The sequence below is a fragment of the Ammodytes marinus genome (assembly GCF_949987685.1).
Source record: "Ammodytes marinus genome assembly, chromosome: 6".
In the NCBI taxonomy this organism is placed as follows: Eukaryota; Metazoa; Chordata; class Actinopteri; order Uranoscopiformes; family Ammodytidae; genus Ammodytes; species Ammodytes marinus.
Window position 1 is genome coordinate 4,087,744 of NC_137235.1, and position 22,550 is coordinate 4,110,293.

Consider the following 22,550-nt stretch of genomic DNA (forward strand, 5'->3'; position numbering starts at 1 on the left):
GTGTGTGTGTGTGTGTGTGCGTGTGCGTGTTGAGCAGCAGTAGAAGTGTGTGTGTTGTGGTTTTTGTGGATGGATGGAGGGAGGGGTGTGTGAGTGAGTGAGTGAGTTGGTGGGGGGGGGGGGGGGGTGGAGGGAGGGTAACAGGATTGGTCTTGTCTGTGGGACCCACGGGCATGACAATGGGCTGCGGCGGGGGTGGGGCGAGTGTCACACGCTTTTGCTTTGTGGCTCGGTCAACAGGCGTGTGCCGCGGTGTCGTCTCGCCTCCCCTCGCCTGCTGTCCCACTCGGGGGGGAGAGGGGCCGGCAGCAGCCATGAGAACCGCGGCCCCGGGCCCTTTAATGAGGGGCGTGCTGTTTCTTATCAAAGATGGACAAGCCATCATTACAATCATCATTACAAAATGCACAATGGAGCACGCCTCCCTTAGCTATGGATGGGAAAGTCCTCCTCCTACTACGGGGCTGTGGCGGGCTGCAGTGAGTGGGGGAGGAAATCAGAAGAAAAAAAAGAGCACAAAATAGTCTGAGTGAATGTGTGTATTTATTTAGTCAACCTGCAACATTTAGGTCAGGTGAGGCACAGCACAGCAAATCAGCTGCAAGGGAAAGATTTTAATATTCAGTTACAGACGAAAGCAGAGACTGACTGTCATTTTGAAAGATTCACTCATTTGTCCAGGATCCATCTGTTTCTGGGACGTCTTCATATTATCTTATCAAGTTCTTCATTTACAAAATCTAGGGTCCCCAAAGTGTTCACATCAGACAACACAAGAGGTATGAGTGCAGAGTTGGTTGTGTGAGCGTTAAAAATCCATTATAAGGTCAATACAGCATTACATTAAATTACATTTGGGCTTAGTTACCTTTGGATGGCAAACTTTGGCTGATGTGAGGCAAACATCATTACACAATAAACACTTGTGTATTTTGAGCTGGATAAAACCAAACTTTAGACAAATCTGACCCTGTGTTCCAACACCCATACTTCCATAAGTATACGACAAAAAGATTTAGAATGTCCCATTACAATGGTGTCAAATGCAGTTTGTCAAAAAGTGCTTTAATGACCTGATACATTTGGTCACATTTTGTAGTGTAAACCATAGATAGTACTACTGTATATAAAAGGTGTAAACCAGCATTCTTTACGGCTGTTCTACCCACAATCCTCTGCAGCGGAAGTTACGTCACATCAAATGAGATCCCGAGTGAGAACAACCAGAGATGAGATAGATGTATAAGTAAGACAGTTGAAGCAATGCGCAATGTTTTATAGTAAAAGTATGTCCGAAATGTAGCATACTGCACGCAAACTACACACTTTAAATGGACAGGTGCAGATTGTTGTATAACGCAGGGTCAGTTTTCCAGTAGAAATGATAACTTCTTGTATGTTGAACTCTGACACTATAGGAAGTATGGTTATTTTGATAAAGCATTAACATTTCAAATTCTTTATTAGGAATAACGCCTTTAAAGTAACCCATGTAATTTTCAAGCGGGTCCTTACGACGAAAAATCACAAAAACAATATATTTTGAACATGTTTCTTAACATATAAAAGGGAACAAAACAAACAACAAAACAAAAGCTATAACAAACAAACACATGGCAAAAGGATGTGCCATATCCTGTCAAGATCGTTTGCTACAATTACTAATAAAAATATAAATGCCAAAAGCTTATTACAGATTTTGAGCCATTGCGATAGATGGCCTTCCCTGACCCCTTAACCTTAGCCATAATTGAAACACCAAATGAGGGAATATATTCAGTGTTCAACTCTCCAGTGGAGCTCCACAGATTTGGATAATGTATCCCAAGAAGCCACGATGCTTTTCTGGAGGCCTAAATACTTTATTTTAAGACACTTCTTTTCATTTACAGATTGGACTCTCCTTTGTCATTGTGGTCACTTAAAAAATAAAATAACGCCCCTACTTTAAAAATGATCCCGATGTAAATAATGCACAGCAGAGTAAACACCTAAACAGCTGCTGGTGGATGTCCAAGAGTTAATAAGAAATCCTATTTGATAAGAGCAGTAAAGATGAACTTTGCTACGTCAATGCGCTGAGTCTAAAGGTTGTGGTGCTGACAGTGCATCGCTCAAAAGTGAAAGAAAAACTATTTAAATCTCCCTTCACTTGGAAGAATGGAGAAGAAAACCTGCAGCTGGGATTCTACATGTGTGAGGTAAACAAAGGGAGCGGGGGAGAGGTGAACCTTGCAGTCCAGCTCTTACACTCTACAAACTGAAGTAAGTTTTGCTCCATCACACAGTAATTATGATCTCTCTCTATATGTCATTCACAGTGTTTTCATTGGGTTTAAAGGGGCGGGGGGGATCACATTGGTCAAGTTAGTGTGTCGTGCACCGTAACCCGGCTCAGAGTTTGTCATCATTATTTTTCGGCCAAAAAACATGTTGCTCCGCTGTGGCCTTTCTCAAGAGTCTCATCCAAGTCCTTTTTAATGCTCTCCACTGGCCTGTGGCCCTGGCCGCAGGGGGCATTGTCATGGTGCTGGAGGTGGAGGGGATGCTCTGTGTGTGTGTGTGTGTGTGTGTGTGTGTGTGTGTGTGTGTGTGTCGGTGTGTGTGTGTGTGTGTGTGTGTGTGTGTCGGTGGAGGAGGAGGAGGAGGAGGAGGAGGAAGAGGGGGGGGGGGGGCATGACGCTGCAGCAGTGGCAGCTGGCGGCCCAGCTTGCAGGGGCCATCTCTTCACAATGGAGAGCCTTCCCCCTGGGGCCAGTGATTTAGGACAGGGCTCTCTGGACAGGCCCCTGGAGAGGAGGAGAGAGGACACTGGCTATAGAGGAACGCACCCTCCCTCCCTCCTCTCCTCCTTCTCCTTGTCTTGTCTTCTAAAGCTTCCCTGCTGGTTCCCGTGCGCCCCCCCCCCCCCAACTTCTACACACACACACACACTCCTGACACCCTCCCCTCGGCCCACCGTGGCTATAAGCTCTCTCCTGGGATGGAGCAGGCCTGCCGCTGGACATGGGGCATTCCTGAGGTGTGGCAGGCTAGCGCTGCAGCCGGACACAAAGGGTCTGGAGGACAACAGGTGCGTGTGGATCCTCTGTCGTGCAGCAGCAGCTGAGAGATAGGGGACGGGGGGCTATTATGGCGCCATTATCCGCCGCTGCTCTACCGGTGGGCTGTTGGCCCTCTCTCCCTCAAACAAAAACAAGGCTTTTTATGTGTAACCTGGTCTTGTACCCACCCTGCTCCGACAAGCCCTCTCTTTCATCCTAATACCCCAGCTAGCACCTGCCACCCCCCCTGGCCCTCAAAACACCCCATCCCAACCGCCACTCATCCCAACGACCGGGACTCAATTCAACCCAATCCCAACTGCAAGAACAACCTGAGCCCCACTTGTTTAAAACAGCCACCACTTCATGCTGGAGCCATAGAAATGATCCAGGCAGCCACCTCTGTACACCCCCTCCCACCCCCCCGCCTCCCTCCCACCCCTCTCCCTCTTCTGTCCTTCTGAATTATGTTATGTCTGAAATGAGCAGTCATACAGCAGATTGTTTGGTGCAGCCACTTGATATAACTGGTGACAATGCCTCTAACAGAGCGAGTGTCCTGGGGGGATAGGCAGTATTTGGTTACTGCATCCCTGATCTGTCCCCATTGTGGTGGGCTCTGGGTCCCATGGAAGGTTGAAAAGGGGTTTTGGGGAGGGGGGACGTGTGCGCATATGTGGGCCCACGACGCAGGTGCCTACATCTGTTCATTTCTGGGCAGATGCTCGTGGTTGTAGAGATACAGAGGGAGAGTTAGAGAGAGTCAGAGAGAGAGAGATACAGAGGGAGAGTCAGAGAGAGAGAGAGAGAGAGAGAAGGGGAGGGGAGGTGGACTTCCTCCATTTACTCTCTCATCATTCACACTGGTGATTAAGCCGAGATGGAACAAGACCAGAGTCGAGCTGAGGGTGATAAATGGACTTGTTTCAGGTCCAAAAATGACACAAGTCACTAATGTGTTTGTTTTTTTCAAATCGTTACATATTGTTCTGGGTTTGGTTTTACGATTTGGACTCGACCTCTCGGTTCACAAAAAAAAATTATAATAATTGAAAATGTTTCCAACTTTGCGTTTACTGTCACTACTTTACTGCACATGGGATTAAGTAAAGATCCACAAAATAAATACCCCGTCTTGTGCGGAAGAATTTAAACGCACTACATGCAATATTCCACAGCTAGGGGGCTCACGACCAAAACAATAACCAAAGATGGAGTTTCATGACGTCATGAAGTTCCAAGGGACCATGGGAACAGATTTGGCTAGATGATGCCCAGGGGAGGGCAAGGCACAATCTAAAAAAAGAACATTATAATGCAAAGAAAATATAAAGAAAACTCTAAAAACTTCGGCATACAGGGGAATTGTTGTTTTTATTGTTTGATCAATGAATTGATTGAGGGCAGTTTACCTTGCTTTTAGATCTCCCTCTATTCTTGGGATGAGTGGGAGAAAATACCTGCAACCAGTTTCCAAATTATCTGACAAACCTAGTGAAAATCATAAGTGCATGTAACATTTGAGTGCCAGCATACGTTTGGCAAGGTGATGTTTACTAAACAGGAGGCTGCACAGACGCCAATGCCCTCAGTAGAACAGGAGATAAGGTTTATTTTTTTATTGTGATATGATTTTATTGGGTTAGATTTTATTGTACTGTGGTAAAATCGAAATCGCTTACCAAACAGCTGAGTGTGCTTATCTTCTCCTCTACTTTCATTTTCACATACAATAAGGAAATTGTCATGCTGGTCAAATATGACTTTCAAGCAGCAGCTGGTAATCTAGTGTCTGAATTTATTGTAATTATGGTACATCATATCAGATAGGTGAATAAATCCAACGACCAGCGACCTTATGGTTACTGGTCGGCCCCTCTTTAGGCCATCCTACCACCAAAGTATTGGATGACTCTTGTAACAAATAACTGTGTCTTCAAAGTATTTTCATAAATAAGATCATGATAGGAATTTAGATCCGATAAAATATTTTTTGAGACAAACAAAACACATTTAATATGTGAGACTCATGGAGCTCATAATACGGATGTGTTTTGCTTTTTAAACTTCATTATAACTGGTATTTCCCTATAAAAATGTATAATTTTCATACTCATTTGATCTCTTTTCTTACCTTTTTTTCCAAAATAGAGATGAACTTGTCCATCAAAGCATTATAGATGTTTAATTGTATCATACACCTGTGTGGAATAATCTGCCTTTCTTATGTTGCTATACTCTTTCATTCAGGGCTTCCTTATAATATGTCACCTATAATATTTCTGTAATATTCTTAAGTGCCCTTAATGTGTTTTAGTAAGCCAAATATAAACAGTATTCGGGCATTTTGATCTTTTACTCCACTTTTCTAAATCAATTTTTAGTGTATTTAGAAGACATTTTTGCTCGCAATAATATATTTGCTTTCTAATCTCCTGTATAGAAATCATATTAAAACCCATCAATATTCTTAAACCGTTTTAATAGAACCCAATGTCCCTGTTACATTCCTCTAACCTACAAGTCCATTTATTGTGTTTGTTTAAAACCCTTTCACGCATAGAGGTCACTACAGTGGACAGCTATTCAAATGCTGTTTTCTTGAATATGCATGGGTGTAGATCGCCTAGTTGCATATCAGCCACTACAGTGGACTCTTATGTGTCATCCAATGCACTGCCAACCAGTGGCCAACCATTGTAAGAGCAGCCACAATTAGTCAAAACCAAGATGGCCGACAGGGAGCAGAAAAGTTGTGTAGCTCAGGAATATCCTGTAAATACTTCAAGAATAGCAGACTCTGGCAGGTAAAAAAAATATGGCAACATCAAGTAACATCTTAGGAGTCATATAGTTGTTAAAATTTCCAATGATTGATTTTACATTGGGAGGAAATTATGTTTAATCACATGTCCACTAAATTGGACATCATGCATCACAGACTTCAATAAATACTATGACTGCAGATGTGTTGTGCTTAAAAAAGCTTATTTTGCTGTAACTTTTTGGTTTTAAATCAATTGATTTATGTTATTAGAATGCAACTTGAAGTATTTGTGTAAAAAGAATAAAAAAATTCCAGACCATTCCATTATGTGTAAAACAGTTGGTGTCACTATGATGCCAATTTTCATATTAAAATAGCTTTGATGATGTGATGTACAAGTCAGTAGGCTATACTGCTAAATGACATCTGAAAAAGAGAAATTGGAAAACCAAGGAAAAAGTTATCTGTTATTTTTATAGAAATTTTTTATTGAAAAAATTATTCCACGCTTTTGCATTAGATTGAAGTATTGGAATATGTTAATATATGTGAACAGGCATTGAAAATATATATTATTTTATAGTTTTCAGATAATATATCATTTTTTTCACTGTTTTGTTAAATAAATAAGGTCAAAATTGAGAAGTCAAAACGCATGGAGTCCACCCGAGTGGACATGTGTAAAACTCTCTGAAAAATGTGTGTTTAAAAAAAATGAAGTTATATTTTTTCTTTTCATGCCTAAAGAAGTATAAAATCACTTGAGAAAAAAATCCAGACTAAGGATATCATAATTCATGCATGAAAGGTTTAGTTCGTCTTCATTAAAAGCGGCTTGGTCTCTCATCAGCAGCGATTTCTGTATTTGTTTTGGGTAAACGTGTCGCGCACAGTATCAGTTGTTGAATTATCGATTTTATTCATAGGGACCCGCCGCGTATGTTGTGGTGCGTCACCCCGGGGTGCGCGCGCGGCAGATGTGTTCTCATAAACATTGGCACGCGACCGGCCACGTACAGCTCCGTCTTTACCTCCTCCCCCTTAGGTCCCCAGTGTCTATACACACACACACACACACACACACACACACACACACACACACACACACACACACACACACACACACACACACACACACACACACACACACACACACACACACACACACACACACACACACAGCCTACACCAACCCCCCTCCCTTCTCACACACACTTATAACGCACAAACACACACACACTTTCAGGCGCGTCTCTGGGCCCCCCACGTAATTACTGCGGCACTCTTCCCATATACTTAAGCTCAGCACGTCTCCAGTAACAGCACCGTATGCAAATGAGGCAGCAGCCCGGACCGGGAGCTTGGAGGAGCCGTGGGAAGCCGTGGGGAGCCTCGCGCGGGCCTGAAGAGCCCTGGGGGAGCCGCGGATCTGGCCTGTGGCCCCCTCTTCCAGCAGCTGGCCACAGTAATCTGATCTGGACACAAAGGAGCCTGTTGATCTCTGCGTTTCAGCAGGTAAAAGCAGGCCAACCAGACAGTCCTGGACCAGTCAAATACAATCATTAGTCTAGAATTTTTTTTTTTTATTATTATATTAAACTTCAAAATGAAAACTAAGGATAACACAACCAATCAAGGCAAAACTGACATCCTTAAAAAATATATTATTTAATTTTCACCAATTTAAAAAATAAAGCCCCTTCACAAATTCACTTTTGAGTATGAAATAAGTGTAATATTTTATTTTTTTATTTTATATCCTTTAAGAGGTGTTTTTAGTGCGTAAGCATCATTATGGACTCGTGCGTAAAAGCATCTCCTGAGAAAGTGCTGATTCAAAACCTGCCATTTCCTTGGGGCTTTTGGTACAAGCCTTCATTTCAGCACGACTGTCCTCTATAACACCCCCTCCCTCCCTCCCTCCCTCCCTCCTCCTATAAACTCCATCCAGCCCTGGCAGTGCTGCTCTGGTGCCTTGCTCTTTTTGCATCATTCAGGGAATGGAACCAGCAACCCGGGTGCCAACATCACTGCGCTTAACCCGGGGTTGGAAGCTTTCACTCCGAGGTGAAGATGCGTCAATATTTGCTAAACTGATGAGGTATCAGTGTTAAAAAAAATCAATTGATCATCACACAGTGGCACGCTCTCCCCTCCCTCCTTCCCTCCTCCCCACTCCCCAATCGCCGCTTCATATGATCGATATCGTGTGATGCGCGCCGTGTTTACGTTCCCACGAGTGACCATGTGGTGTCTCCTCTTCGGGGACCAGAAAAGGAAAAAAACCTGGCTTCCCCCTCGCCATATGGCACCGGAGGGCCCATACCGTTACAGGTCCTTTAACATGCTTCCAGTTGAGTGTAGACGGAGCCCGGTGGACAGGGGCGCATAGAGACGTGCGCTTCGGGGGTAGGTGGGAGGGAAGCAGGGGAAATAAACGTCGTTTTCTGGATGTGTGGAGGGGGGTAGTTAGTGGCAGATGGCTTGTAAGGGTCTGTCCGCGTCTGAAGGCGTGTCGTGGTCCTTCACTGAAGACCCCCGTCCTCCCTCCCCTCCATCCCTCCCTCCCCTCCATCCCTCCCTCCTGCATTCACAATCAATAGAAATTAAAGCGCACAGAATGGATGAATAGTCAGACCCCGAGTCACCCTTTTTTGTTTGGCGCAGCTACTGGTGGGCAGGAGTTAAAACTACAGCAGCCCCCTACAGTAGCACTTTAGTTAAACAGTCACAGCTCAGCAGCATCTTGGAGGAAAGGGGGCAGAAAGATATCCTCTGATGTTACTCTGAGTGTCCACACTGGACACTGGTTGATTTCCCCGTGGTGCTTTCTCTAGTCTCTTTGCTTTATTATTTAAGTTTTTAGATACATTTCTTTAGTGACACTTTTTTGTGTCTGTGGTCACGTGCCCAAAGGATGAATGCAAATGCGGTGATAATGGATAAATGCTGATTGTTCCATTATCTGCTTATTATCAGTCGAATTAAAGTATTCTGGCAACGGATTGAGGTTCATTTAAGACATTTTAATCTCAATTAAGTGTTTCATTGTATTTGTTCCAGTTTACACATGTGTTTCATATACTTAATGTTAGCTTGTTATATAATCATCACAAACTCTTGGTGATTCTGCATTTATTCATAATGTAACTTAAGAAGAACCAAGCTGAGATGTGCTCTACAGACAGACTAGCCTACTATGGAAACTGTAAACCCTTTACAACTGTCTCCAGTAGGAAGACAAAAAAAAAGTCTCTTCTTCGGTTAATTGTTCTCTATCGGTGCGTCATTGTGATGGTCACGGTCCAGCCTGAGAAATGGCTCCAGTGTGAAAAGACAGATGGACAGGTTTATTAATGGCGGAGGACTTTGTTTGGTTGTTGCTGCCATTGATTAGAGGTAAATAAGTAACTACAGACACATCAACCATGTTTGTGACACGCGAATAAGAAGTGAAGGTAATTTGGATGAGAAAGGGAAAGCATGCCACTGTTTTTTAGAGGGGAGGAGAGGGAGGGGGGGGGGGTTTGGCTGGCAGGTAACGGGCACCGGGAGAAAGAAAAAAACAGCAGCCGTGATGTGCATATCTGAACACAGTGACGCAATGTACGTGCACGGTACGGTATCCCTGCGCGTGCAACCTGCTCTCGACTCGGTCCCATTATACAGCAGAAAAAAAAATCACACTTCTTCTAATGAACAACCTAATTAAGAATCAACCCCCCCCCCCCCCCCCCCACACACACACACACACCTCCTGGTCCTCAATCTTTATAGGCCTACTCGCGCGCACATGCACGTGCAAACACCACCTTCACAAACATCAGACACAAATAAGACTTGGATAATGGTATCTATGGTATCTATAGGCTACACAGGATATGGCAAATATTTAAAGACGACGACAAGAAGAAAAAGCAGGTCAGGTTTGTTTGAAGTGAAAAGTGTGTGTGTGTGTGTGTGTGTGTGTGTGTGTGTGTGTGTGTGTGTGTGTGTGTGTGTGTGTGTGTGTGTGTGTGTGTGTGTGTGTGTGTGTGTGTGTGTGTGTGTGCCTATAGGGGAGGGGAGAGAGTATTGTGTAGTAGGCTATGGGACGTGTGTGCGCGCGCTCAGCCAAGGGAGGCGCGCGCACGCTGTTATTGAGGGGAGAGCAGGTGCTGGGCGAATTACCATACAGCTGAGGGGGGAGCGAGAGAGCAAACTTATTCCTCCACCACACACACAATAACAAAAGTTCCCCCTCATGTTGGCCACGCGAGCGACTCCGGTGCGTGCGCGCGCATACACACACGTACATCAATGCACACGCGCGTTTTTCTCTCTCCTTTTTTTCCACTTTTTTTTAATCTAAACCCAGAGAATAAGAAGAAGGGGAGAGAGAGCAAAATGGAAAAAGTCCAGCCCCTCAAGTCTTTTACCTCACCACACAGCTCTGCCAAGGAATGTTTTCTTTGGTCTTTTCAGTCGATTCAAAGCATCAAATTCTTCCCACAAGCAGAAATACCAAGATTTTGAGGGTGTGTGTGTGTGTACGGTATATGCAGAGAAGGAGAGGGATGAAGGAGGGGGAGGAGGAGGGGTGTAAACAATTAACTGAGTCAGGGTTTGAACACCAAACATTTTTTTTCTCTCTTTTTTTTTAAACTTTTGAATGAACTTCAAACTGTTTTTTGTGTGTGTGTTTTTTTGTTGGCTCTTTACCCAAAACATTTCAAGACGTCTCAAAAACAAAGAGGTTCGTCCAGCGAGGCAACAACAGCTGGAGGGATCAACTCAACCGCATCCTGTCAGGAGGAAATGTGGCATTTGTAGGTTGTTCAAAACGCTTTACTCTTTAGGCTAATTTGGATTCAGAGATGTTATGTTACTGATTCGAATTGAACCATTTAATTTACAAGAAAGCTTCTGTATGATCTCCAAAAAAAAAACACAGAAGTCAATAAAAAATTATTTTTTATTTTATTATGGTTTGTGTTTATCTCTTAAAAAGATGGTGGTGAATTAATCAGGCTGAAAGACTTAGATCAACCCAAAAAAAATAGACATCACTTTTTCCCCTCTCCCCTTTTTTCAACAAGTTATCTGAAAGTCTACAGGACGTCGCATCCTTCCAAAGTTCCCCCGTGTTACTTGGTTGAAATAGTTTCACACACACGTCTCCATTTTGGGGGGCTGATATATTTACGCTGTATATAGCAGTATGCCATGGGTTAAGAAGAGGAGGCTGTTTTGGGGTATACTTGCATGGGATCCCATTGTGGAGACCCGGGCCAGATTGGGAGGTGAAGTCGGATGAGGGAGGGAGGAGGGGTCCATTTGCATGTTATTACCATAGCATGTGTCAGGCCGTATATAACAGGCTGCAGGCGGCCTCGGCTGGAGACAGACGCACACACATTCACAGTGAGGCAAGACGCTAAGGAGGTGGAAAGGAAAAACATGTTGGACCAGTGACAAAAATCCGTCATTGGGTTAGACGAAGACCTTCACCCACACACACACACACAAACAAAAAGCTACTTCCTCTTATTGTCACTTTCTTAACACACACACAAAACAAAAAAACAAGGAACCAATCTTTTTTTTCTTCACTCTCTTTACCCACTGGATTAAGGATTCACCAACGGAACTGGAGGACTTCTTTCTGTTCTTCGCCAAAAAGTTCACATACATTTTTTTGTGATCTTTTTTTTTTTTTTCAAAGGATTTGGGATTTACTCCTTTTTTGTTCCACGGGACATGCATCAAAGCGGCGCGGCTGACAGCGACAGCAGTTGATGAGAAAAACCCGAGAGGAACGTGCCCAATGCATCTCCCTCAAAGCGACTGAGAACAGGGAGAAGGCACCCTGAGGACTTTTTAAAACTATCTATTTATTTATTTATTATTTATTATGTATTTATTTAATATGAGGCGCGCCATCCTGCTGACTCTCACCGTCATGTCCATGCTGCTCTGCCAGGTAAGCGTCTAGAACTATACATAGATTTCTTCTTCCAAACAATGAATGAACCATCACACCGACCCCCCCTCCCTCTCTCTCTCTATCTATCTCTCTGCTTCCCCTCCCACCACTTCAACACTCACTCATCTACAGTCGCGTCTAACTGTGGCGTTCATGAGAAGTTGCTTTTTTCTGTTTATAGGGGCTTTGTTCGGGAGTTTTTGAGCTTAAGTTGCAAGAGTTCCTAAACAAGAAGGGAGCACAGGGCAACAAGAACTGCTGTAAGGGAGGACTGACGTCGTCTTTCCAGCAGCAGTGCGAATGTAAAACCTTCTTCAGGATCTGTCTCAAGCACTACCAGCCCAGCGCCTCCCCGGAGCCTCCGTGCACGTACGGCGGCGCTGTGACGCCCGTGCTCGGCTCCAACTCCTTCCAAGTGCCCGATGTCATCCCGGAGAGTTCCTTCAACAACCCCGTCAGGATAAACTTCGGCTTCACGTGGCCGGTAAGTGGGCTGCTATGCAGCCATTCATCTCCCTTTCAATACTGTAGACAAGTGAAGGCAGCAGCAGGGAAATCGCGCCATTTTTTAAGGGTAAATCCGTGCGTAAAAGCGCGCAAGGGCACTATTTCTAAACCACAACTCAAGTTCTTAAGAGCGACAGACGTTTTCAGGTATTCAGTTTCAGCGTCGGGTTAGGTGTAGTTTGCATTCAGCACAGTGATTGTGTGGCTCATGACGCCTGGGGCCTGATGCTGCTTGATGTTATCGCCACATCTCCTCCGCTGGCCACCTGTCTCATGATGCCATTTGTCTTCCCAGGGGACGTTCTCCCTGATCATCGAGGCATTACACACCGACTCCAAAGACGACCTCTCTACAGGTAGGAAATGCGCACAGCGCTAAACCTTTGACACATGTTACGTTTATTCTGCCTATCACATTTATGCATTTTACACGTCCATCAACTCATCGCCTCCAACATGTGTCCCACTACAGACAATCCAGACCGCGTCATCAGCAGCATGGTGACGCAGAGGCATCTGACGGTGGGAGAGGATTGGTCCCAGGATCTGCACACCGGCGGCAAGACGGAGTTCAAGTACTCGTACCGCTTCGTGTGCGACGAACACTACTACGGGGACGGCTGCTCGGTGTTCTGCCGGCCGAGGGACGACAACTTCGGCCACTTCACCTGCGGAGAGCGCGGCGAGATCGTGTGCGACTCCGGGTGGAAGGGGAATTACTGCACAGAACGTGAGTCACAACAAAAAAAAACGTGGTTGTTGTATTAGGAGCGTGTGCAGATGTGTGCGTGTGTGTGTGTGTGTGTGTGTGTGGGAGGTGATGAAAACCTCAGGATGATCTAGACTAGAGATACCACAAAGTTGCTTTAAACGTAATATAAACTGTTTACAAGATTACTCGTGAGAAGCCTATTTTGTTATATGGTTAGAAAAGTTTAAAAAAAAAAGTAATTTCTTCGTTGGGTCTGTAATCAGATCCTCTGAGTGCCGTTAGAAGGCAACTTGTGCGTAAACACCACACGCACCCCCCTCCCTCTCCCTTACGCGCGCGCGCACACACACACACACACACACACACACACAAGACCACTTGATTTATTCTAAGGAAAGTTTTTGGGAATAATCTCACGCGTGCCATAAATTTACATGCTACCTTCCGATTGGTTAGTCTCGGAGTGGGCCGGGCGCTGATTGGCCGAGGCGGGGGAGGTATTGTTTGAAGTGGGCAGCTGCCGGCAGAGCAGAGACAATAGGGCAGCTGTCGCGCACTGGCAACACACTCGCCAGCTGTCCACTCTTATCTGCCCCAATCCGAGACATTAAGGGGAGTGTGTGTGTGTGTGTGTGTGTGTGTGTGTGTGTGTGTGTGTGTGTGTGTGTGTGTGTGTGTGTGTGTGTGTGTGTGTGTGTGTGTGTGTGTGCACAGAATGAATAAAAGAGTTTTGACCCGCAGAGAAGAAGAAGAAAAAAAAGAGGGTGGTCGGGTTAGGTTGAGGGGGTCTGTGTGAGTGTGTGTGTGTGTGTGTACATTCTATGGCACACACACACATCCACACACTCCCTTCTTTGTCTCAGCACTATGTTAAAGCAGAAAATTCTTCCACGGTGATAAGGAGATTGAGTTTGAGGTAACAGCAAATTAGGTTCAGGAGCCCGCCTCTCTCCCACTTAAATGACTTTGTAGGGATTTAGGGGATAACTTTTACAGTCAAGAGCTCTAAACCAAACAAAGAATTTATAGCAGACCTGTTTTTCTGGCCCGAAATGTGTCTAAAAAAACATTGTCTTTCCTCTTTCTTTTCTCTCCAGCGATCTGCCTGCCCGGTTGTGAAGAAGAGCATGGCTTCTGTGAGAAACCCGCAGAGTGCAAGTAGGTTCTTTTTTTGTTTTGTTTTGTTTTTGTCAACAATGCAGTTCACTGAGGCATTCATTCATTAATTAGTGGTGGGACACATGAAGGTAATGTGAGTGGACTGACCGGTGTTCCCCCCTCTCTAATTGGACAACAACAGGTGCAGAGTGGGATTCAAAGGCCGCTACTGCGACGAGTGCATCCGTTACCCGGGCTGCCTCCACGGGACCTGCCAGCAGCCGTGGCAGTGCAACTGTCAGGAGGGCTGGGGGGGGCTCTTCTGCAACCAAGGTGAGGACAGAGTGACAAGAGACATGGGGCAGGAAAAGAAAGCAAAGTCACTGGTGATAGGGGGGATTGGCTGGTGTCAAGGCTGTTAAAGGTTTGAAATTGGGTTAAAGTTAGGTTAGAAAGTGAAAGTTTAGGTGAATTTCAATGCAAAGCAGGTCCTAACCATATCTGAGAAAGCTATACCAAGACATCTTTACCTCGCCTGTAGATTATTAAAGCCATGAAGACAGAAATAGTGGTTAGAAAGTAGATTCAGCTATTAATGTCCACTGTGGACTTTTATAATTTCCTTTACAGCGACTAAAGTATTCACTGAGCTAAGAACAAATCCATTAAAATCTTTTCAAATCAGGGAAAGTTTTAAGCTACAGCGCTGGTTTTATCGTAAGATACTATTTCTAGTCATTTGTCACAACAAATTAGCATGTTAATATTAACGACTAACTTTAGTATGATACATTAATGTATGTATCTTAAAAACTGAAAGGCGTGACATTAAATGTTTGGACCATTGCATTCAAAACAACTACAATATCAATAGCATGTGTAATTGATTGCTTGTAAATCTGACAATTTCCTCGGAAAAAGTTGTCAAACAGCAACAATTCTGAGGGTCTTTTCCTTAACATACTAAATGTAGTTCAGTTAAGTGTTTTTGATGCCAAGTTTTACAAAGTGTGTGGCAGTATCTTTTCTGCTAGTCAAGTTTAAAAGTCTTTTACGGAGAGACAGATGTGAGGGGAACCAGATAAACAAAGCTAGCAACAACATAAAGGCCTCAACACTGTAGAGTAACAACAGCAGCAGGGCAGCAGTTGTCAGGAGGAGGATGAGGCACAGGAAACAAAACACCACTGGAAGCGGAGAAGAGAAGAGAGGGTCAAGTTTTAGCCAGAGGACAAAAAAGACATTCTTTATAACCGCTGCTGCTGCTGCTGCTGTTTTTGTCTGGGCCGCCGCGACATGTGTTGTGTGCTGTGGCTAATCCACATGTGCTGCTGTGTGTCTCCTTCCAGATCTCAACTACTGCACCCACCACAAGCCCTGCATGAATGGGGCCACTTGTAGCAACACGGGCCAGGGCAGCTACACCTGTTCCTGCAAGCCCGGCTTCACTGGCTCCAGCTGTGAGATGCAGGTCAACCAATGCGCTGGAAACCCCTGTCGCAACGGAGGAAACTGTGCCGTAAGTGGAGTTTTTATTGCCACTTGGAGTTGGAACCAGAGTAGAGAGAGTATAGAAGGCATCCTGTGAACTGTGTCTCAGTGCCCCGCCATGTTTTAAATGCCTTTATGCCTTCTCTACCATCTATTTAACCTTTCTCTTGTCTTTAAATTGAACCAGAAAAAAGTTTCCAAGAATGTAAACATTATTTAAACCAATCTATCAGCACGTTAAGATTGAGAAGGATACAGTTTATAGCAGAAGTTGATTTTTTTTTTTGCGAAAGAGATCTGCATGTGAATCCTTGTTCTAATGTGTCCCCCCCCCCCCCCACCCCCCCTCCCCTGCACAGGATATGGAAAACACATATACCTGCACTTGCCCTCACGGTTTCTATGGCAACAACTGCGAGCTGAGTGCCATGACGTGTGAAGACGGGCCGTGCTCCAACGATGGCCGCTGTACAGAAAACCCCGAGGGAGGATACTTCTGCCAGTGTCCCACCGGCTACGCAGGCTTCACCTGTGAGAAGAAGATCGACCACTGCAGCTCCGCCCCCTGCTCCAATGGTAAGAGCACCTGGTCTAGTCTAGTGGAATGTTTGTCTTTAGTGGAGATGTGGAGATTGATTCAGTGTGCATTAAAGGGGGAGTCAGTGATTCTGGAGAACGCTTGTTGTCAAATTGAATTCAACTTGTCAAAATCAGTGACAATATCTGATATCAGGTACGATCCAAGTTGTCCATACTATGTGTGCACTGAAAGCAATCTGATGTTAATACACAGCCTAGGCTCTCTAAACAGGTAGGGGGGCCACCATAGCTAGCAACATGCCTGTTCACAGAACCTATAGGCTGTGTATTAACACCAGATTTGTTTTCAGCTCACACAGAGTAAGGACAGGTAGGAGGTATTCACTGATTCTGACAGAAAGCATTCTCCAGAATCACCGACCAAACCAAACACAACAAGATGTCAGTCCATTGTTGGGACCAAACATTAACATTAACGTCACTTCCTTATCTCTGTTCTCAGGTGCCCGGTGTGTGGATCTGGTGAACTCCTACCTGTGCCAGTGTCCCGACGGTTTCACTGGCATGAACTGTGACCTCACGGGGGAAGAGTGTTCCATGTACCCATGTCAGAACAGCGGGACGTGTCAAGAAGGCCCGAGCGGCTACACCTGCACCTGTCCACCTGGGTACACCGGCCGCAACTGTAGCTCCCCTATCAGCCGCTGCGAACACAACCCCTGTCACAACGGAGCCACCTGCCACGAGAGAAACAACCGCTACGTCTGCGCCTGTGTCCCGGGCTACGGAGGGAGAAACTGCCAGTTCCTGCTCCCCGAACACGCAGCCATCCGCGGGTCGGACGTGCCCTGGATGGCCGTGGGCTCCGGCGTGGCTCTGGTGCTGCTGCTGCTGGCGGGGTGCGCGGTTCTCGTTGGATTTTTCCGATCTAAAGCCCAGCGCGACGAACACATAGAGCCAGTCGGCGAGACAGAGACAATTAACAACCTGACCAACAACTGTCACCGTAGCGACAGGGACTTGGCGGTCAGCATCATGCCGACGCCGGGAGTCAAAAACATCAACAAGAAGATGGACTTCTGCAGCGCCGAGCCCGACGAAGACCCTTCACCGGGACGCAGCAGCTACAAGAGCCGCCACCAGCCAACAGCGGACTACAACCTCGTACAGGAGGTCAACTACGAGCAGGCGGCCAAAGAGGCCATGCTGGAGGCCGCCTGCGATGACAAGTGCCAATCCCACGACTCGTTTGAGTTCGAGGAGAAACGCAGCAAACGTTTAAAATGGTAAATAGAGATTATTATGTCATCAAAAGTCGACAGTCTATGAAAGAAAATGTAACAATGACGAAGCTAACAACCGTTTTTCTTTCTTTCCTAAAGCGATGTATCAGAAACGAAAGCCCCAGAACTGTCTGCATGTGCGGACACCAAGTACAAATCTGTGTTTGTGATGTCGGAGGAAAAGGACGAATGTATAATTGCAACTGAGGTGAGTTTTGTATGAGACACTTTGAACTTGTTTTTATTCGTGTTTCGTTTGGTTGACAACCACTAATGTTTCTTTCTGTCTCTTCTCTGTCTCCTTCCAGGTGTAACAAGCCACCAATGGGCTGCCCGTTGCTTATTTGCTCTATGGGAGAGTTTTTAAACTCCTTCAGATGCTGCTCTAACCCTAGGGGGAGGTGTCCCGCCTTGAGACTGCTGCTGATAACTGAGACGTTTAACTGATATTCAGAGTGAGCTGGTTCTCTACTGGAAACTAAAGTGCAGGCAGTGGCGGCCTGTGGGATTAAGAACTGGCGGTGTATAAAAATAAAATATAATATGAAAAATAAATAAAAAAGTTTACGGTTGAAAGTAAACTGCCACTTAGCTTTCTGTTTTTGCCTTTTATCAGGGAGAGGGGGGTTTTAGAAAAATAAAATATAAACGGACACTGTCTCGTGGCGATGACGTGCGACGCTACGATGCTTGTTTTTTGCAACATTTGCACCCAGGCCTTTTCTCTAACCCACACGCCGTTGCCTAGCGCAGGAACTGCATCAAACGGTGGATGTTTGGCCATACTGGCCTGTTCTACATGGGCTGTGCACCCATCACCACACCTGTGAAGACTGTGTATGTATACTTGATCACTGTGTTAATACTGAAGTGCGTTGTCCTTCCCTGAGCCCTCCAAACCATTTATGACATAGTATTGTTCATTTTTCTCCTTTCGTTTCATTTTGGGACACGGAAACTTTTGTCTTAATTAAATAAATACAAAAATTATGCTTTTTTTGATACAGATTGTCCTTTTGTGAAATAAAGAAAGTAATAAAAAAAACAAAAGAAAAAAGTTATGATTTAAAATTATGATTTAATTTAAGTTAATTTAATGAGTTTGTGTTATTTTTATTTTGTATTGTATATTTGTGATGTTTGTTATGATTATTTAAGTTGCTTTTTTAATGATGATATTTGCAAAGGCACTTCAGGTCAATGGGACTTTGTTTTTTTTTAAAGAAAAAATGTTATTTAAGAGGGATTGTACTGTACAAATTGTTATGTTACTGTGTCCTTTACCGTTTTTGAATGAAGGAATTAGCCAAGACTATTTTTCCAAATAAATATTGCTAAACATGAAATTTTTAACTGCGTCCAACTTCTTCTTATTTGTGTTTTGTCCATCTGCAAAGCACTGTGAAAAACACTTCTTTAAGGGTCTGTGAGCAAAGTTAATCAGTAACATCTGTTGTCTTCCCCTGGCGACCCCATAGTGGGCCTTTCTATGCCCACACACTGTTGCCTACTGCCAGAAGTTGAAAGTGTCTCCCTGGAGACGGGAGAGGGGGCCTATTCATAAAAAAAACAATGTCCCCTACGCTAGATTTACCACTCCTATTTCTCCTCCCCAAAGAACAAGTCAGGTAATTCATGGCTCTAAAATTCAGATCAATGTAGAGAAACGCCTACAGGACATTCAACTCTTTGGGGTTTTTCATCCGTACTGTTTCTGTCCTGCAAAAATAACTTTGAAAGACTTTTGTTCTCACCAAATGTGAAGCTTTTCCTTTTCACTGAAGTTTGTAGCCAACATGTCACCGCCAAAATAAACCAAAAAATAATCCAATTTACTTGGTCATGATTTTTAAGTAACTTTTGATAGTACTTTACTTATCTGTGTATATATATTATATTAAAAGTTATTTATTTGAGTACAGTAAGAATAGAGTCACCACAACAACATTTCACTGCACATACTGTATAAGCATGTGGACAAACAAATTCTTTTGAATCTTTGAAAATAAACTTCCGGTTAACATTCAAGTTGTCTTTTTTTTTCTTTTCAATTACCTCTTTAAATTCCCCTCAGTTTTCTTTCTTAATTGGCCCACAAAAGGCGCTGATTGTGTTGTAGGCGAACACACACATAACTGTAAATCATCAGCCCGGTAGAGAGCTGGCCTCCGGATGAGGGTTTTATAACCCCGCGGCATTATGGGAGCAGGCAGACTTCGGGGACAGACAATGATGGAATTGACAATGGGGGCACACAAAAGGGCCACCCTTGGGAGAGCCTGCGTGTCCCCCTGCATGCTGGGGAAAAGAGAGTAACAGGAACAGATGTTGTTGAGTAACAGATGCCTTCTGGCCAGAGTTCAGCCGCGAACCAGCCAGCCAGTCCCCTTCAAAGGCACAAGGAAGAAAGAAAAAAGAAAAAGAAAAAAAAGAATAGAATGGAATATCGATGGGCTTTAAAGAAAAGCCAAGCAAACTCCTGATACATTTGTTGGGATTTATGAGAAATGGCAGGAGATAAGAGAAATGTGAGGATCTTTGTGTGTTTTTGTGTGAGTGTTGGATACAGACAAAGGAAGTACAGTGTGGCCGCACCAACACAAAAGCCATTCAACAGCTTCACTTTTGAAAGACTTACACATTGAGCCGTTTTGAGGAGCAGAAAAGTTGCCTTACAAGAGTGAACATCAGGAAAAAATTAATGTTTTTACCTAAAGCCTGCATACTATGGATTAAATGTGTTACTTAATCTACAAATATATATTAAAGACATTCAATCAACAGCTTCAGGAAACAAGTGCTTTTTTCCACTTTTAAACAACTACAAAAGAAGAATTTAGCAGTTAGTTTTAAGAACCAAAGAAGTCGCTTTATAAGAATGAACGTATTTTTAAATGTTTCAGGACAGAGGAGGATTTGAACCTAAAAGCTGCAGTTTGTGGATTATATTCATTATTTAATCTACACATAACTTTTTCAATGAAGCAGTGGCAGAAATGAATGAAAAATGCCAGTGTCCTAACACACACAGTTTCTGAGTTTCTTGAGATAATTAGACACACACACACACACACACACACACACACACACACACACACACACACACACACACACACACACACACACACACACACACACACACACACACACACACACACACACACACACACACACACACACACACACACACACACACACACACACACACACACACACACACACACACACACACACAAGAAATTGACATACTTGACAAGCAGCTGGCCTGAGAGCCATAGAAGACTTTTTTTTATTTGGAGAAAGAAATCTTTGAAATCACTTATTTTTAAAATTCAATTAATTCATTGAGTACAACATCTAAGTTCTCAGAAAAAAGTTAAAATCATGCCTTTAGTCTTTTTTTTTATACATAAAAGATTTTAGTTTTACGATGACAAGTGATTTTTTTTAACCCTTTTTTATAAAATGACTGTTTTCTTCTTCAGACATATTTAATAACCTCTCTGTTAAAAGAAATATCAATGTAGAAAAAACAATTATTAAACTTCCCTCCGAATAAAAACAAAAAAAAACGGAGAACAAAGAAAAAAAGGCATAAACACAGTACGTTACAATGCGCTGACATGGCTTCAAAGCACACATATTACAGTACTGTACAAGGGTCCGCCTTCAGACAAGATGCACCAAAAAAAACCCACTTCCACTGCTGAGGATATAGCTCACACCTCCGAAAACAGCTTAACACTGCTTATTTACCCAACCCCAGACCCACAGCATGGTGTTGGCAACTGGAAAATGAGGTAAATATTTTCAAGAACAAAAAAGAAAAAGCACCAAAGGTATGGCGTTTCATTTTATTTTATATATAGCTTATAACCAACAGTACGTTGGGAGTTTCAGTCCAGCTTCTCGTAAACTTTTTTTCCATTTATAACGCTGGCAACAACAAAATTAATCAGAGGCCAATGAACCCACGCTAGCTGGACCGCTCCTTGTAAATAAGCAGATTTGTTTTGTTCCACATTTAAAATGGGAAATGAAATGTCGATATTTATAGTGAAGTCCAGACATAATCTAGGTATTTGCTGGATTCACTCTTTAAAAATCAAAATACGTCTTGATTTAAAATCTATATTTTAATCAAATTTTCTTAAAGATATCAAGCTTTAAAAATGTACCCAGTCGTTAAGGGAAGTCCACTTAGGAAAATCTTGTCAATTAGAAGGTTTCTTACAAAGCTTAAGTAAACTACTGAGTATCATATAATGCTTTGACGGACAAACATGAAGGAAAATTAGCAAAATGCAGGGACACATAAGGTCTTTTTAAGATCACCTTTAAGGTGTTAAAAAAAGGACAAAACAATTATAGGCCAAATACTTTAGGGGGACAACAACATCTAGGTCTAAGTACATGATGTGCAAAATCAACTGTGCATAGAGATCAAATTGTAATAAATATTAATGTGATAATTAACATCATCACGAGTTTGACTTTGTCAAAACTTGAAAGGGGTGATTGTACATTTTCATGATTAATTTAGTTTTACTAAAACGTTTTAAAAAGTTTTTACTTTTTTATAGTGCTGCGAGAAAAAGCTTTCAATTTCATTATTAGTTTTTTTCCATAAGCAACAAACACTTCCCAGGTATTATTAACAAGAGCCCCAAAAAGACAAACACAACCAAACACTCAATAAAAATCCCAATAAAAATCATTGATTTGTCTGTCATAGTTATTCAACCAAGTTTAACTTCCTCCGAATGGCTCTTTCAACTTTAAAACCTTTTTTTTTTTTTTTTTTTTTTTAAATGGTCTGCCTTATTTCTGCATTAAGAAATCACATGGGCAACAAATAACAAACTGAGCGTCATAGCGATGTACAGGAATTTTACATAGAAGTACTTTAGTAAGATTTCAAAAAAGTAAAACGGATTCTATCTTAGTTTTTTAGTTTTCACTGTTTCTTCGTTTTGATGTAGCTTAAAAGATGTGAAGCAGTAATGCCTGTCTTTGGACCACCGAGGTAATTGTAGGTGTGTGTGTGGGTGTGTGTGTGTGTCTCTGCATGTGTTTGTCTGTGTATGTGTGTGTGTGTGTGTGTGTGTGTGTGTGTGTGTGTGTGTGTGTGTGTGTGTGTGTG

General features: G+C 43.4%; 1 protein-coding gene across 1 annotated transcript; it reads left to right on the forward strand.

The window, feature by feature from the left end:
• Nucleotides 1–11,704: 11,704 nt before the first annotated feature.
• dla (deltaA) lies at nucleotides 11,705–17,801 on the forward strand (the record flags this gene model as incomplete). The annotated part of the gene is made up of 11 exons (XM_080030012.1): nucleotides 11,705–11,773; nucleotides 11,958–12,260; nucleotides 12,579–12,639; nucleotides 12,756–13,013; nucleotides 14,093–14,153; nucleotides 14,296–14,426; nucleotides 15,443–15,612; nucleotides 15,944–16,160; nucleotides 16,627–17,410; nucleotides 17,507–17,615; nucleotides 17,716–17,801. The coding sequence occupies 11 exons, from the start codon at nucleotides 11,705–11,707 to the stop codon at nucleotides 17,719–17,721; spliced, it is 2,169 nt and encodes a 722-aa protein (XP_079886138.1). The 3' UTR covers nucleotides 17,722–17,801.
• Nucleotides 17,802–22,550: the final 4,749 nt, after the last annotated feature.